Source organism: Meles meles, chromosome 16, assembly GCF_922984935.1.
Source record: "Meles meles chromosome 16, mMelMel3.1 paternal haplotype, whole genome shotgun sequence".
In the NCBI taxonomy this organism is placed as follows: domain Eukaryota; kingdom Metazoa; phylum Chordata; class Mammalia; order Carnivora; family Mustelidae; genus Meles; species Meles meles.
In genome coordinates, this window is record NC_060081.1 from 68,015,665 (window position 1) to 68,033,874 (window position 18,210).

Here is an 18,210-nt window from a genome sequence, read left to right on the forward strand (position 1 = left end):
GTAATCCCACTATGTCCTTGTAGCGCTATGGCCCCGAAAAAAAGGAAAGCAGTGGGAATAGGAAATGAATGGCCAAGACCTCTAAGGTGAAGAATGATCAGGGATCCAAGCAAAGTGAAGGAGAAAATCACATGAAATCCAATGAAAGAGCAAGAGCTAGCTCTGTGTGGCAAGAGCTCACTGAGTGTGTCTGCAAAACAAGGAAGTCCCAGTAGCCGGAGCTGGGGATGGGGGCAGGTGGTGGTGGTTGGGGTGAGTTTGCACAGGTTGGCTGGGGCAGGAGGAAGAGACCCCTGGAGGCAAGGACACTATCAGATTTGCATTTGCTTATTTGCTTATGTACTTTTCTGGCCTTCTGATGCAGGTTAGGTTACTAATTCTTGCTTCATCATTCTCTCATCATTGGTCCGTGTGTGGCCCGTTTTGTGTGTTACTTACCTACTCATCCATGTATTTCGGTGCAGTAAGGACTCAGGAACCTACCCTCCAACAGGAAAACTAGCACATGGTAGCAAAGGATTTGCTGTTTAAAGGATCAATCTGGCTGCTGTGAAGAGAACAGGCTGTGGGAGGTAAGAACGGACACTGGGAGGCCAGCAAGGAGGTGGGAGTATCAGGAGGCACAGACTGGACCGATCCCAGCAGAGCAGGAGAAGGTGATTGAGTCTGGGCCAGACCATTGGATTGGGTGTGGCTTCATGTGGTTTCTACGAACCCATGCAGTCAAGAATGAAGTCACAAATTACTATTCATTCAGTGCTTGCTGGTTAACTGCTTACTATATGTTAAGTTCTTTACAAAACATGCATTCCACACGGTCCCTGCGCTGCTCATGGCCCAGAGGCAGAGATAAACAAACACACTTAAAACACTTTGGAATAAGTGCTGAGATCCAGGAAACCCAGGGAAGGGAGAGGAAAAGCATGGTTAATATGACTTGCACGAAGGTGCTCAGTTACTGTCCCATCCCATGACGATCTGAGCAACTGATTAAATTCTTGAGTCGCGCGTGTATTTATATTTTTTACTTTAAAATTATTTGTAATAGTATTTTTTAAATGTCTACATTTCAGAGCATAGACAACAACTTCAAATACCAGTCAAAGGCTCTCCTCAATTAGTCTTCCAGACCTCAATCTCTCAGATAGTTAAGAACATGAAAGAGAATGGGGAAATTAAAGGGGAAACCTACCTTTTCTCTCAAATAGATATATTTTTGGGATGGGCACACCAAGGACACGAATGATATCACCAAAGATAGGGGTCTAGTCTGGGAATCCCAGGTTCTGGATTCTAGTATTGCTGTTTGGTCCCGGGCAGCACTGTCTCCTTCAAGGAAGGGGAAGTGGCTGGACTACACCTAGGGCAGCGGGGGAAGGTGGTGGCAGCGATGGTCAGGGAAGAAGCCATCCAGCATTCCAAAAATTATGTAACAACAGAATATTCTTTTTTTTCCAGAATATTCTGGAAATCCTGACAGAGGCTGCCACAGGGATGAACCTTGAAAATATTACACTGACTGGAATAAGCCAGGCACAAAAGGACAACTACTGTATGGTTCCTCTCATATGAGGTACTTGGAGTAGTCAGTTAATTGACACAGAAGGTAGAATGGCCGTGACCTGAGCCTAGGGAAGGGGACGGGGAAGGGGAGTTAGTTCTAATGGGCACAAAGTTTCAGTTTAGGAAGGTGAAAATGTTCTGGAACTGGATAGTCACGATGCTTGCACCACAATGTGAGTATACTTAGGACCACTCCATCGTATACTTGGAAAGGGGCAAAATGGTGCTTTTTTGTTTGTTTGTTTTTGAAGATTTTATTTATTTATTTGACAGAGAGAGACACGGCGAGAGAGAGAACACAAGCAGGGGGAGCAGGAGAGGGAGAAGCAGGCTTCCCTCCGAGCAGGGAGCCCAATGCAGGCCTCGATCCCAGAACCCTGGGATCATGACCTGAGCCAAAGGCAGACACTTAATGACTGAGCTACTCAGCTGCCCTGAAATGGTGAATTTTATGTTGTATATATTTTACCACAATTAAAAGAACATATAAAATCTTCATTTTTCCGAGATCCCTCTACATGGAGGGAAATTCCCATTTGGGTGACCAAGATTCCCTGACTTTCTAGCCCTTTCCACCCACTAGGATAATCTGCTGGACAGGAAGAGTAGAGGTAGACCTATTAGCAGAGCCCCAGGCAGCAAGGAACAGGTGGCCGGGCTTTGGAGACAGACGTGCAAGGTCCCCAAATTTGCATTCAGTCTGGCTTCCATGCCTCCCTGGTGGTAGGAAACTTGTGTCTTTTGTCCTGAACCACCTCCCCCTTCTTATTCTTCCTCTTCTTTTTCTCCTTCTCCTCCTCCTCCTCTTCCTCATTCTTCTTCTAATATTATTAAAATTTATTTTATTGAGAAAGAGAGAGCACGCAGAAACAGGGAAGGAGCAGAGGGAGAGGGAGTTAATCTCAGCTGACTTCACGCTGAGCACAGAGCCCAATGCAGGGCTTGATCCCAGGACCCTGAACTCATGACCTGAGCTGAGACCAAGAGTTGGGCACTTAACCAATTGAGCCACCCAGCCACCCCAGTCCTTAGCCTTCTTCTGAGAGCACAGAACAATGAGGACCTGAGGGGGTAGGGGGAGGGGTGAGGCAGGTTTGGTCACCCTTGAGAGCTGAGGTGGTTGTGAGCAATTCATGAGGACAGGCCCAGGACCCTCATAGGAAAGCTTCAGGTCACACCAACTTTGAATCTTTTATTGATCCAGGCCTGGAGGGTAACAGGATGGGTTCCAAGCAGGGACCAAGCCCAGGAAGGGAGGCCCAGTAGCTTTCAGACAAGGCTGGGAGGATGCAGGCATGGTCTTCAGCTGTCCTTTACCTCGTCTCTGTAATGGAGATGGCAGTCAGTTTCTTTCTTGGCCGGCATATTGGTGACCTAGGGCCAGAGCCATCAGCTGGACTCTTTAGCCACCGCCTTCAACAAACACCATCCTGGGAGCCTCCTCAGCTATCTCATCTCCCACCTTGATCACCGCCACCAACACCATCATTTCCATCAACACCATCGTCCCCTTGGAAGGTTACACAACTATCTTCCCCTTGGCCAACACCACCACTTTCATGAAAAGCCTCACTCCTCACCAAAACTGCTTTCATTTTCACCCTCCAAACCACCATCAACCACATCCTTGCTGTCTCCTCCCCAGCACCCCCATTGCCAAACACGCAGGTGCCTCTCAGTGATGCATCTGATTATTTCCGTCCCCATCACTTCTCACAGTAATATCATCAGGACATCACCACCATCCTCCACCACACTGTCTTCCTTCCCGCGAGCACACCCTGCCCCAGTCACCAGCCTTGCTTCTCCTGTTTCTACAAGAGGACTCACCAGGGGGCTTGCAGATCCTCACGCACATCTCCGTGGTCTCAAAATTGTTGGCATTGCCCTGACAGCCACTGTAGGGAAAACGCTCACACTCACTGGACGTGTCGTTGTAGAAGTATCGGTAGAAGAGGCCTTTGCAGGGGCCCCTCACTGGGGGGAGCTGGCACAGGGCAGGCAGAATTTGGGACAGCTCCCAGGGAGCCCCTTGCTTGAGATGGGCTGCAGGGGTGAGGAAGGACATGTATTGTCACTTAGGTGTCTTTTAAAGGAACTGACACATGCTGTTAGTTTTTTTTGTTTAGAAGCACACCTTCTACGCCAAGCACTGTGCTAGTGCTTGCCATTTTTTTGCATGATTTAAGTGACCTTCTGGAGCGGACATTACTGTCCCTGCCCCACAAATGAAGAAACAGTTTCAGAGAGGTTTGGTCATCTTCCAAAACTCATAAAACCAATCACTGAGGCTTGGGTTTTTTGGTTTTTTTTTTAAGATTTCATTTATTTGTTTGACAGACAGAGATTTCAAGTAGGCAGAGAGGCAGGCAGAGAGAGAGAGGAGGAAGCAGGCTCCCCGCCGAGCAGAAAGCCCAATGCGGGGTCCGAACCCAGGACCTTGGGATCATGACCTGAGCCGAAGGCAGAGGCTTTAACCCACTGAGCCACCCAGGCGCCCTGAGGCCTGGGGTTTAAACCCAGTTCTGATTTCAAGTCCCAGGTTCTGCCTGCTACAGTTTCTTATAACCTGACTCAAGATAGTTGAGGTAGCTTTGTTTATGATTACAAAAAAAAACATATAATTTGGAAAAGATATCGATGTTCATCAACAGGGGATTGATAGGTTACATATAGTCCTTGATAAGCATAGTGCTAATCAAATGGAGGGAGGTTCATAATTTTGTGGAACAAAAATCAAATTTCAAAAGACAAGATCGAGAATGGTCTTGTTGATGTAAAATACAGCTATAAACCCATGTAGTGATGACTAGAAGGTAGTTCACCACTATATTTGTAGTAATTTTCCTGGGTGGTGGAATTTCAAATGATTTTTATGTTCTAATTATTTTTAGTGTATTTAAATGTCAATGAACAAATATCACTTTTTATAACTAGGAAAAAGATATTTACAGTAAAAAATCTTCAGTTTCCATGAATAATGAAAAAATAAAGAAATGGATATATTTTACCGAATCACCTGTTATTTTAACTCCTTTCACATCTGGCTCTGGTTATCACAAGTGATTTATCCGACACACACACACACACACACACACACACACATACCCTTACCTACTAATTGGCTGTGGATCCCAATGTATCCTTTCATGGGGTACAATACACCCTGCTTTGATATGTACACTCCCTGACAAAGATAGCATCCCTCAGACAATGAGTTCATGTGTCAACTCTGCTCCCTGGTACCATTTTGAGAATCTTCAATTGATATGACATGCTGCATTTCCTGGGAGAACCCTAAGCTAGAATTCTAGGAAGGGAATTCAAGGTCTTTCATTAGGGCAGCAATTCTCAATCTTGGTGGAACATTAGAATCCTTTTCAATGCCCAGGTTTTACCCAAGACTAAATCAGATTCTGGGAACGTGGGACCCAGGTAGCCCCCAGGTGACTCCAGAGTACAGCCAAGTTTCAAAACTTGACCTCCTTTTTAAAGCAGTATGAAGATTTATTTTTCTCATAAGAATCCAGGGAGCAGGATTCTGGACAGAAGGATTATTTGGAAAAAAAGAAGAAGAAGAAGGAGGATTATTTGGACTCTGTAAAATAGGAGGCTCATTTTTAACTTCACCCATTTCCATATTGTTTGTCTCTTTAAGACCAACACATGTATTGCTTTGTAATAAAAATTAAATTTGGTGAGGATTGAATTCAATCAAATAGACATCTGTGAGGTCTGACTCCAGATAGACAAGCCTCTTCCCGAGCCTAGGCCCTGGTTTCCACCTGAGGTGGAAGTGACCAGGTGGCCCTGTAGAGCCAGCCTCCCCACCTTATACCTCCCCTACCCCAGTCACAGGCTGTGGGTCTCAGGGACCCTCTACTTAACCTTTCAGCTCACCTGAGCTGGTGATGTTCACCACGCAGAAGAGGACGCAGAAGACAAGGAGCGGTCTGAACTTCATGGTGCCAGTAGCCGAGTTTTCTAGGGTCCGGCCAGAGGCTAAAGTTATACCTGCAACTGAAGCAGAAGGGCCCTATTCCTCTGAGTTGAGAGAAGTACCTGGCCTTTCATTACCTGGAAAAGGAAGCACCTTGGGCAAGGAGTGTGGGCCCAGAGGAAGTGGGTGTCTACCTGGAGGCCTTGCCACTTGGCTTGGAGGGCTTCTTGGAGGCTACTGGGCAAGTGTCCTAAGTCAGTGTTTCTGGAGCATCTGGAATGCCAGTCCCTAGCCTCATCTACTCCAGACTTGAGTTCCTGTGTGAGCTTGGACCGGTGGCCTCAGTCACCTAAAGTGACTTTAGGTGGCCTCAGTTTTCCTATCTGTAAAATAAGTGGGTTGGACAACACAGTCACTAAGAAACCAACTTAGCTGTTTTCCATTCTGTTATTACTGGTTCCCATCCAGATCCTTCCAGCTAGTTGTCTCGACATCCCAGGAGAGAAAACATAGCTCTTTGTTCACTGCTTTATTTATTTAATTTAGAAACAATGAGTTTATTGTTTTATATAAATCAACATACTTATTTTTAAAAGATCAAGCTATAGTGAATAGTAAAAAGAAGCAAATCCCTCCCCAAATTCTACTATAGTCCTGTGCAACAGAAATATAATGAAATACATTCCAGTATAATTTTCTAGTATCTGCATTTAAAAAACTAAAAAGAAGAGGTAAGACTAGTTTTTTAAAAAAAATCTTTATTTATTTTAGAGAGACAGAGTGTGTAGGGGGAAGGGCAAAGAGAGAGAGAGAATTTCAAGCAGATTCCTCCCTGAGCACAGAGCCTGATGTGGGGCTTGATCTCACGACCCTGAGATCACAGCCTGAGCCGAAATCATAAGTCAGACACTGAACCAACTGAACTACCCAGGTACCCAAGACTACTTTTAATAATACTTAATTTAACTTAACATATCCAAAATATTGCCATTGCAATGTACAGTCGACATGTAATAAACATACTAATGCAATATTTTACTTTTCTTCATACTAAGCTTTTGGAATCTGGTGTGTATTTCACATTTGTGGCACCTCATGATTCATACTGGCCATATGTTGCATACTTAGCAGCCATATGTGGCTAGTGACTACCATATTGGACAATGAATTTCCACCACATAAAGTAACTATTAGAGTTTGCAGGTATTATTTTCTGAGAATTTTTGCGTATTGCCTTAATACTTGAAAGAAAATTTGATAGGGTAAAAAAAAAAAATCCTAGGTTATGTTTTCTTTTCCCAAAACTTGGGACCTGGGCAGACCTGGCTCCACTGAGTTCTGCCATGGAACATTGCTAAGACGTTGCCTGAAAGTTTTTCTCCCTTAGGGGTTACTCTTTTCCTACCTGAATGTCTAAAGACTTCTTTGCTTCTCTTTGAGATCCAGTAAATTAACAATGTTATTTTGGTATCATTCTGCATCTTTTTTTTTTTTTAAGATTTTATTTATTTATTTGCCAGAGAGAGAGAGAAAGTGAGCACAAACATGGGGTGAGGCAGAGGGAGAAGCAGGCTTCCTGCTGAGCAAGGAGCCTGATATAGGACTTGATCCCAGGATGTCAGGATCATGATCTGAGCTGAAGCCAGATGCTTAACCCACTGAACCACCCAGGCTTCCTTTTTTTATTTGTAATGGGACATGGAGTGCTAAAAATCTTCAAATTTTAAAAAAAGATTTTATCTATTTATTTGACAGAGAAAGATCATAAGTAGGCAGAGAGGTAGGCAGAGGGGGGAGGATGCTGGCTCCCTGCTGAGCAGAGACCCCCCCACCCCCAACGCGGGGCTCGATCCCAGGACCTTGAGGTCATGACCTGAGCTGAAGGCAGAGGCTTAACCCACTGAAACACCCAGGTGCCCCAAATCTACAAATTTTTAAGAGGGTTTTATTTATTTGAGAAAGAGAGAGAGGAAGAGTGTGAGGTGGGGGGAGGGGCAGGGGGAGAGAGACAAGTAGACTCCACACTGAGCATGGAGCCTGATGTAGCCAATGAACTCACAACCCTGAGATCAAGACCTGAGCCGAAATTAAGTTGGGCACTCAACACACTGAGCCATACAGTTGCCACACAGATTTTGGATAGGGCAAGGAATTTTCTTCTATTATGCTTTTAATAAATTTTCTGTCCCTACTATTGAGTTTTCTACTTAAGAGGCATGAATTGTGTCAGATTATTTTCACTTGTCCTCTAGTACTTGTTAAAAGTATGGCCACCGGAGACAGACAAATTTAAACATCAGCGTTTCCACTCACATTCTGTGCTACCTCTGCCCATCTCTTTAACCTTTCTGGACTTCAGTTTCTATTTGGAGAAAAGAATGGAAACTCCTTGTGTTTGAAGTCCCCAAGACCATGCTCAGATTCAACTCATGAAAAGGACTCATGGTGATGAAGTTCTAGAACCTAGGTGAGGTTTGGTGGGCTGAGGTCCGGAGCCGATGACCAAGAAAGAATTCTTGAGACATCTTTGGTGCAAAATGGTGGTTTATTAAAGCACAGGGACAGGACCCATGGGGAGAAAGAGCTGCTGCCCCAGGTTATGAGGGATGGCAGGTTGTTATGTACCTCGTGGTTGGGGGAAGGTGAGGGGAAGGGAGGCTTCAAAGGAGTTTTCATATGCTAAAGAGGGCCTACAGAGTGCCGGGAATACTCCTGGAGGTCTTGGGCGGGGGGTGGGGTGGGGGGGGTGGGGGGTGGGGTGGGGGGTGGGTGGGGGTGGGGGGTGGGGTGGGGATACCGGGAGGTCTTCCTGGCTTGAACACTGTTGTCTTTTGGCAAGCCATGAACATCAAGATAGTTGGGAGATTCCTGGTGGGATGTCACAATCCTGCTATCAAGCATCTTTGTTAGTGAGATTTAGGTTCAGAAGAGATTTAACTATATTTACATTTCCTTCTACCTCAGCCTTCTTCAGTTTTGTATATGGAGGGGAGGGCGACCTTAGGGCTTGAGGAACTGAGTTATTTGCCTCTGGAAATTATCAATAGCACAAGGTAACTTCTTTGTAGTTCTCTAGGACACTTGTAAACCAAGGGGAACTATTTGTTTCTTGTTTATGGCGGTCAGGGGTGCCTGAGGAATGCTACACACACTACCGAGGGGAGCGGATGGAGAGGGGGTGCAAGGTGCCAGCTTTTGCTTTGTCCTCAGCCAGCCTCCTGCTCCCTCATCAATGGGACTCAGAAGTCGTTATAGTTAAGTTTACAGCAAATGGATACAAATTAAAATCAACAAAGGAGAAAAGCATAGGGTGTGAAGAAGAATGGAGGAAACCAGGCACAGGCTTCCCTCCCCCAGCCTAGTTATACAGGATGTGTTTCATTTCCCCAGCCCAACACATTTGAAGTGTTGCCCATCAGGGAAGCTCGCTGAAGACCAAGTGTCTAGGGTTTCTACTGTGGTCAGGCACATGGGCAGGACCAACTCAGCCTCAAACAGGAACCTTGGATTTAGGTGGTGAGCATTCATTCTCACAGCTCGAAGGTGCTTGGCCCACGCCCACCAGTTTTCCCGCTTTGGCATCAGAGATTCCCATCTGCTATTGATCTGTTATTCCTTGCACAAGAAGATTTCTTTAAAGTGGAAGTTGCCCTAAAGGCTTTTTATGACTTGAGCCTACTTAGAATTAATGTGCCATTGGTCAAAGCAGTCAGAACTTCTTAATCGATTAACCCAAGTGTGGTTCTGATGACCATTTCAGAGGGAAGAAACTGGAGCTGGGGCCACCCTATAGCAGTGAGCCCATAAGGAATGCAGCTTCTCCTTCACAGCCTCACCCTAGACCTGCTGAAAGGAATCCGCATTTCAACAAGATCCCCAGGTGACTCACAGATGTGATAAAGTTTGAGAAGGCTATTTACTGAGCATTTTGTCCCCTGAAGGCAGAAGCCTGGGGAGGTGGGGAGGTTATGCAATGAACAGGACTGACCCCAGGCTCTCCCCTTCCCCAATCCTCTCCCTTTCCCAATCCCCTTTCTCCCCCGGCTGTCCCCACCCCTCTGCTGGGATGTGAAAAGCTCTGTCAGACCCTAGGTTTCCCTAGGAGCCCTTCTGAAGGCTTTGAAGATGATTCCTTCTGCCTCCCTGCAGTCCTCCTCCTTCTTCTGAGCCCCCTGGTAGCCAGCACCCCCCAGGGGGATGAAATCAGTACCTCTTCCCCAAGTAAGTCCTGCTCGCCTGTCCTCTCTAGGCTGGGACCTGGAAAGGAGGGCAATTCTGTGAGGGGAGCCAAACCACTGCATGGCTTCAGGGAAGGTAGGAAGTTTTAATGGCAGGGACTTTTCATGACTCTAAAAAGTAAATCGGCACGTTTTCAGCTTTTAAAACATTATCCTGCCTAATGCTCACCGACCAGAACCTGATCCTCATCTCTGAGATTCTCTGTTCCTGGTTTCTGCCTCTCCCCTTGAACCCCACTGTAGTGTAATGAAACAAAAGCTCTTAGATCTTTGTCCCACTTCCAGCCCAGACTCTAGAAACACCTGGGATGTACTGTCTTTTGGATGCTAATGAATGGCCACAGGCAGGAGCCCCTGGATGGCTTCTGGAGGGGCTAGGGCCCATAAAACCACTCATGTTATTAGGGGGTTGGAACTTTCAGCCCCTACCCTCACCCAACCTCTGGGGAGGAGGAGGAGGAGGAGCCTCCTGAGGGAATTCAGTCACCGATGGCCAAAGATCTAACTATGCCTATGTAAAGAACCCTCAACAAAAATTCCTGCATATTGTTAGATCTCCCAATAATGGGTCCGTGATTAAAGGAGCGAGACTGATATCAAGCTAAGGTCAAGCAAAGCTTCATTCTGCGCCAAGCATCAAGAATCAGATGGAACGTTTGGGGCTGCCCCTCTTACAAGAGAGAGCGACCTTTCTCTATTTCACAGACTAGCTTGTAAGGGCAAAAGCCATGTGGTTGGGCCTGGCCACGCACAGGTGGCCAATGAGATTGTAACACATAGAGGAAACTCCACAGTCATGTTAGGTCACACCTAAGTGACCAATTGAATTATAATTTACCCTATAGTAGACATTTGACCTAGCCTATCACCTTGGTTAGAACTGGCACCCAAAAGCCTCCCAAAGGGCGGGGCCCATACTCCTTGGTAGCTAGGGGACAGTACGCATCCCCCCGCTGATTGGATGTCTCCATCTGGCCTGACCCACCCTTGTATCTGGGCTTTGTTACCTGGGGCTGGTTTCAGGGACTTGTTCTTGAGTAAGTCCCTTGAGGGAAGGGGGACAGGGACAGTTTAAGGGTTAAACAACAAGGTTATTGTTTAACCCGGATGGAAGCCTCTAGCTAAATAGGTCCTTACAATATCAGGGTTCAGAGAGCTTCCGGGTTGGTGATAAATGGAGGTGCTGTGAGGGTGACCCTCTGAGTCCTCCCACCCACCCCCACTTGTCGTATACAGCCCTCCATTTGACTGTTCCTGAGTTTTGTCCTTGATCATCAACTGGTAATGGTAAATAAAGTGCCTTCCTGAGTTCTGTGAGTCGTTCTAATGAATTATGGAACCTGGGCCCCCGGTGGTCAAGGAAGCTCTGAATTTACAGCTGGCTGGTCAGAACTATGGGTCATCCCAGGGACTTGTGACTGGCACCCGAATAGGGGGCAGTCTTGTGGGACTGAGCCCTTAACCTGTGGGGTCTGTACTAACTCTGAAGATTTAGCGTCAGAAGTGAAGAGACTTGTAGGACGCCCAGTTGGTGTTGGACAATTGATTGATGTTGGTAGAGACAGCACATCTTTGGTGCCAGGGAAAGAACCCAGACTCACTAATCCCTGTGCTTTGGTGGGTGGGGTGAGGCTCAGGGACAGGGGAATAATGGGTGTGAGCAATGCCCTCAAAGTCCTATTATCTGCATTTCTACTAGTTATCTGCATTTTAACAATTTCCCACAGAAGTCGGGGGTTTTGTTATAGGGGTTGGGTTGGAATAGGATCTTGTCCTGACCTTACCACTTAATAGCCATGTGACTTTGGGCAAGTCACCTATGTTCAGTTTTTTCACCTTTGTATGGGGGTACCTGCCACACAGCTTCTTTGAAAAGATTACCAACCATGAATACAAAGATTTAGTAAGGCTTCATGGCCCATGATGTCCATTATCCACTACAATGTCTTAGTCTGAAAGACTGTCTACCTGTCTCCTTTCCCCAAGGAAAAAGTAAGTCAGGTGTCAAACAATGATTTTATTTCTCCATTGTTGAAATGAAACAGAAGGGCCTGGAGCCGCTGAACAGAGCTTCTGCTGTGCCTGAGGCAAGAGGAGACAGAGAGCAAGAAATGCAGCGCTTCCGGGGAGTTTGCCCAGAGGGCGAAGGCTGGGCTTCTCCCAGCCTGTTAGAAAATTAGTAATAAAATAACCCAAGGCCCTTCTCTGTGCACCCGTGTCTGATATTATTCTGTCATCCTCTGAGGATACAGAATGTTAGAGCTAGCTTCCTAATTATACAGAGGTGCCCCTTGATCAAACAGATATTTTATTAACAGGAATCTCGTTATATTCATTCCGTTCAGCGGCCGTGTATCCGTGTGAACGGGGGATGGGAGATGAATTCATCTGACAAATATTTGTCAGGTACCTACAAGGCATTGTTCTTGGTGTGGGGACACAGCTGTAAACCAAACACAACAAAGAGCCTGCCCGGCAGGAGGGAGACAGACAATAGAGAAAGAGGGTCAGATGGCAGGCCAGGGCTAGTGTTTTGCTGATAGGGAGTGACAGGGATAAAGAATGCCAGTACTATAGAGGGTCAAGGAAACCCTCTGTGAAAAGATGTTTGAGCAGAGCTGGGGGGAAATGAGAGCATGCCAGGTGACCAGCTGTGCAGGAAGCGGACTAGGTGTGAAGAACTTGCCTGGTGTGTTTGAGCAGCAGTGAGGAGGTCAGGGTGGCTGGAGCTGAGCGGGTGGGGTGGGACAGTGGAACGTAATGAGGACAGAGAGGTCCTGTGGGCAGGTCGTGCAGAGCCTTGTAGGACCTTATAAGAACTCAGACTTTGGCTCTAAGAGAGAGACAGGGAGTTGCTAAGCATTTGGATGTAGGAGCAATCCAATACTTCTAAAGTGATAACAAGATCCCTCTGACTGCAGTGGAGAGTGGAGTCCAGTGGGGCCAAGGGCAGAGACAGAGGGACCATATTGCAGGATATATTACCATATATTGCAGACCATATATTGCAGGATACTGCAATAGTCCAGGCGAACAGTGATGGAATGTGGACATACGTGACTCCCTCAGTCTATCCAGTTCTCCTGAATAAAACAAGTATTTTGCTTAGTTGGGAATGATTCTGTTCCTCAAGTGAGTAATTAAACGTCTTTCCTTTTCTGTTTTCTGATAATAAATGCAGTAATGTGTTCATTACAGAAAACTTAGAAGACAAAGAAAATCAGGAAAAAAAATAAAGATTTTCGATCAATTATCATATGATCTCTCTGATATGAGGAAGTTGAGAGATAACGTGGGAGGCTTGGGGGGTAGGAAAAGAATAAATGAAACAAGATGGGATCCGGAGGGAGACAAACCATAAGAGACTCTCAATCTCACAAAACAAACTGAGGGCTGCTGGGGGGCGGTGGGAGGGGGGGAGGTGGAGGGCTAGGGAGAGGGGGGTGGGGTTATGGACATTGGGGAGGGTATGTGCCATGGTGGGTGCTGTGAAGTGTGTAAACCTGGCCATTCACAGACCTGTTAATAAAAAATAAAAATTTATATAAAAAAATAAAGATTTCCAAACCCTATGACCTAAAGATCGCAGATAAACCATTCTCCTTTGAGTTCTTACTGGATGTGACTGAATTGATTCACTCATCAAAAGGTGAAGGGGGGACAGTAGCAGCGGCAGGCAGAGCCACAAAGCAGGTAAGGCTGTCCTCTAGAACCACAACCTTTCCTTATTTCTCTTCTGCCGGGCAGCCCCCACAACCAGGCACCCGGTGCCGCCGCCTTCCCTCTAGGTCCCTATCAAGTCACTCTCAGAAGAATATGCAGCGCATGAAACCCACCATGAGAGAAGTTACTCTTCACCTCAGGAGCAGGGCTGGGCCAGAGGTGAGATGAGGGAGGCACTTGCCTCTCACACAGAATCTAAGAGAAGCCAAAAAGCTTAATAATCCAGATAAGTTGTTTTTGAATACAATAGTTTAAAAAAATCAAAATTAATGCCAAAAGCTTTTTATGAAGAAAGTATCAACATTGTCAAAAAACACAAGAGCTGCCCTTGGACTTGCTTGATCCTGCCTCACCCCAGTTCCCGCCCTGATCCGCTGAGACCCAAGAGTTTTCCATTCAGACCTGAATAGGAGTCATTCCCGATTTCAAGTTCAGATGTTTATCAGATTTTGATTTCCAGTGTCAAAAAAAAAAAAAAAATCTTTTAAATAGAGAATTGTGGTCCCTTATGTGCACGAAAGCAACTTCTAAATCGATGTACATGTTTTCTCATAAATGAGAGCTTTCCCTTTGCCCTCTGGAGAGGAAATTTCTCCCTATTGACTTGATAGTTTATTGAAGGGGTTAAGAAGTCTGTGGCTAGGGGTGACTGGGTGGCTCAGTGGGTTAAAGCCTCTGCCTTCAGCTCAGGTCATGATCCCAGGGTCCTGGGATGGAGCCCTGCATTGGGCTCTCTGCTTAGTGGGGAGCCTGCTTCCTTCTCTCTCTCTGCCTGCCTCTCTGCCTACTGTGATCTCTGTCTGTCAAATAAATAAATAAAATCTTAAAAAAAAAAAAAAGTCTGTGGCTAAATAAACACATTGAATAATACAGACTTAGGACTTAATATTACATTTTGGGGACACCTGGGTGGCTCAGTTGGTTGGGCGACTGCCTTTGGCTCAGGTCATGATCCCAGATCGAGTCCCCCATTGGGCTCTCTGCTCAGTGAGGAGTCTGCTTCTCCCTCTGACCTCTCCCCTCTCATGCTCTCTCTCTCTCTCTCAAATAAATAGATAAAATCTAAAAAAAAAAAAAAGATACATTTTGATAACTCAGATGTAAAATATATGATAATTATTTTTCTGATTCCTGAATAGATAATACATTTTAGAACTTTAGCTGGCATATAATATGTGTGTGGGTTAAAAAAAATAAAATCTATATATAGCAATCCTTAAAAGGAAGCCATTTACTTAATCTGATGCAGAAAAAAAAAAGAAGCATCCTACCATTACGCTACTATTGGAAAATCTGGCTGTGTTGGTCTCTGGGTGGAGGGTCACTGGGGATGAGTCTATTGTGCTTTGATGGGTTGGGGTGAGGTTCAAGGGCTTTTCATGGACAATTTTGTCCTGGGTTATTTATAGCTTGAATATCAACCAGGAGCCTTAAATTAGAATTTATCAAGTTCATTGAATATCTACTCACATAACTAACACTGAATATGATTCATTGTCACTTATTTCATAGACATCATCTCTAATCCTCTCAACAAATCTATGAGGTTGCTCACTTCACTGACTAGGCTACTGTGCCTCAGAGTGGTTAATCTTCTAACCTAAAATCACACAGCCCGTGAGTGGAATTGCTAAACTCTTAAAGAAAATGAAGTCCGGTTTGTATAAGAGGCTCCTTGAGCCTTGGGGGTACTGGGGTAAGAAGGAGTGGGAAGGTGGGGGATGGTCAGAGGGCTGAAGATGGGACTCCAGACCCCACACCCAGGTTCTTACCAGACAGATTTCTTTCAGTAGTATTTCATTTGAGAGAAGGGATCTGCTACAAAAAAGAATTGGCATCCTCATCCTCACAGCACATATTCTGTTCTTTAAAATACCAGGATGTCGCTGGACGCCATGTTTTCTTACCTGCAATATCCTGCAGCCATTTCCCAATGTCAATATTCTTCTACAATATTACTTATTTGTTGCAAAAAATGTGGCATATTTATTTTAAATATTTCTTTATTTTTGAACTATAAAAGTCATATATGCTTATTATAACTAGTGGAAGGAAATAAAGATGTGTAAATAAAGTTTTAAGACTCCATCGCCAGTGTGGGGGAGGAAAAATTTTCCTCTGTCCTTCAAAGGTTCTTCTGGCTGGCCTAAGAATTAAATTGACATGAGATAGATTAATAGGAGAAAATCAAATTTAATTTTGTATTTACAGGAACCCAACATCCATGAACAGTTCAAAGACAAAAAGGCAAAACGAGGTCTGTAGGCCCTCCTGGGCTAAGGAATGGGATAAGGGCCCAGGGCTTCAAGAGGGAGGAGGGCAAGTCACAGGACAATATGAGGAAGGGCAGATGTTTGGTAATTAGATGTTTGTCCTGTCATACAGATGAGTTAGGCAGATAAGTTATCTCTGGTATTAACTCTTATTCTGTAAAAGATCCCCAATTTAGATTCTTCTAGGTAGTTAAGGGAGGTGTAAAAATTTCTTGACCCCACAGGGTCTCAGCTGCCTTGAACTTAAAATGGACCAGATGTCAAAGTGGCACATTTTGGGAAGACTTTTTCTGAACCCTCCACTGGTAAGAGTTTGTTTTTTTCCAACACCAACAAATAATTCTCCATTTCTCAGTGAATACTGACTAGGTGTACTACCATTTAACTCAACTCTGACACTGTCTGCCTGGTAATAGTGGCAGATCCTGCAGGTAAATTCTCAGTCCCATAAAACTGCACACCTTCCTCTCTCACTTCAGATGCCAACTGCAAGTCCAGATTGTTACCTGTATTTCTTACCCGTTCTTACTTACAGATTGGAGGTTCCCATGATCCCCTCTTTGGGTTTGATTAATTTGCCAGAGGATCAGAGAAACATTTTACTTAGTACCTTACAGGTTTATCATAAAAAGATGGAACTCAGGAACAGCCAGATACAAAAGATGTATCAGGCAAGGTAATGGGAAAGGGTGCAAAGTTCTCATGCTTTCTCCAAGGATGCCACTCTCCCAACCTTCATGTGTTCACCAACCCTCAAGCTCTCAGAATCCTGTCCTTTTGGAGTTTTTAAAATAGAAATCTCAGCACAATAGCATGATTGATGAAATCATTGGCCATTGGTGATTAAACCAATATCCAGCCCCTTCCCCCTCCTCTAAGGCAGGGGAAGGGGCTGACATTTCCAACCCTAAATCACACTGTTGGTTCCCCTCACACTGTTGCCAGGGGAATCCCTCTCTCTTGGTTAGCTAGGGGCTTTCCAAAAGTTACCTCACTGAGGTAGTGAAAGACACTTTTATGGCTCCATCATTTATGGAAATCCAAGGGTTTTAGGAGCTTTGTGCCAGGAAAAGGAGGATGATCAAATATCTATTTCCTATATATCATAACATCACACCCCCTTGATATCCAATTATTCCTAAACCCCTTGGGACAGCCACAGTTAACACACTGGTATGCTTTCTTCCATGCTTTTTTTCATTACAGCATGATTCTTTTAAAACTTTTTTTTTTTAAAACAGGGAAAGCTTTCAAACATACACAGGAATACAGAGAATAGTATAATAAATGCCCACACACCCACCATCCAGCTTCAGCAATTATCAACATATGGAGAATATTGCTTATGTATGTCCTTTTTTCCCCTGGAGTTTTTTCAAAGCTCATCTCAGGCATCATGCCAATGAATTCATAAACACCTCATTAAGGATATATAATTTTTTACATGATCACCATGTCATTGTGACATCTAACAAAATCAATAATAATGCCCTAGAAACCAGGCCACCGAATGGAGGTTGTACATTTCACCCTCCCCATCCCCTTCCACTCTCTATCTGGAGACATGCTGGCTGTTTCAGCTGTGCCCCGTGCAGACGGAGCTGTGCTGACACCTCAGCACTGACCCAGAGCAGCAACCCCGCAGGCCTGTGGCCCACCTTCTTCCTGGAGCTTCCCTACCCGGGTTGCTGCAAGGCCCTGAAGATCCAGTGGTTCTTCAGCGTCACTGTCAGCCACTGCCCGGCCTTCACTCCAGGTGGCTGTGGAGGGAAGGAGAACAGCCTCCTGGATGAGCTGGGCTGCATCTGCACCTGTGGTGGTAGGAATGAGCCAGAAACAGATGAGTGAGGTGGGATGCAGGGCAGGGAGGGGAGGGGCTAGCAAAGAGGTGGAGCTCACGGGCCCCTGCCCTTCACTCCTTCCTGAGAAGGAAGTGGCAGCAGCGTCTCGTGAAACCACAGTCTGAGCACAGCCTCCAGGGACTCGGCAGAATGTCCCTGATAGTGGTGCCTAGAGATAATCTGAACCGGCCCAACTGTGCCCCCTTTTCAGATGGGAACACTGAGGATGCCACCCTGCAGAGCCATCTGCAGTGCTCATGAGTGGACACCATCTGGGCATGGCAAACTCATTTCCTTCTTCTTCTTCTTTTTTTTTTTTTAAAAGGCTGGCAGAGAGAGAGGAGGAAGCAGGCTCCCTGCTGAGCAGAGAGCCTGCCGTGGGGCTCAATCCCAGGACCCTGGGATCATGACCTGAGCCGAAGGCAGAGGCTTTAACCCACTGAGCCACCCAGGTGCCCCACTCATTTCCTTCTTGATGGTCATCCCAGTCAGGGGGAGATGGAGGTGGCTCGTTTCTGGAATGATCCAGGACCTGTTAGTGTCTGAGCTATGAGAGTCGGGGTCATCTGTGATGATAGCCAGCCTGTTCCTTGCTCCTTGCAGAGAGTCTAGCAAGTGAACTCCCCTGAGAT

At 45.6% G+C, this 18,210-nt stretch overlaps 1 protein-coding gene across 2 annotated transcripts; it reads right to left on the reverse strand.

The window, feature by feature from the left end:
- Positions 1-2,512: 2,512 nt before the first annotated feature.
- SPINT3 (serine peptidase inhibitor, Kunitz type 3) lies at positions 2,513-17,510 on the reverse strand. 2 transcript variants are annotated; one of them, XM_045981253.1, is made up of 3 exons: positions 17,396-17,510; positions 5,464-5,583; positions 2,513-3,609 (listed from the first exon to the last, which is right to left on the reverse strand). In XM_045981253.1, the coding sequence occupies exons 2-3, from the start codon at positions 5,525-5,527 to the stop codon at positions 3,299-3,301; spliced, it is 375 nt and encodes a 124-aa protein (XP_045837209.1). In that variant the 5' UTR covers positions 5,528-5,583; positions 17,396-17,510; the 3' UTR covers positions 2,513-3,298. The 2 variants fall into 2 exon arrangements, with proteins under 2 accessions (XP_045837209.1, XP_045837210.1); XM_045981254.1 differs by lacking the exon at positions 17,396-17,510 and having other exon boundaries at positions 2,513-2,887; positions 3,394-3,609; positions 5,464-6,191.
- Positions 17,511-18,210: the final 700 nt, after the last annotated feature.

What these genes read in the sequence shown, in the direction of transcription:
- SPINT3 (XM_045981253.1), bottom strand. Translation starts at nt 5,527, where the DNA reads ATGAAGTTCAGACCGCTCCTTGTCTTCTGCGTCCTCTTCTGCGTGGTG. An exon ending in GGTGAACATCACCAGCTCAG is followed by an intron (nt 3,610 to 5,463) that starts GTGAGCTGAAAG and finishes TCACCCCTGCAG; the next exon opens with CCCATCTCAAGCAAGGGGCT.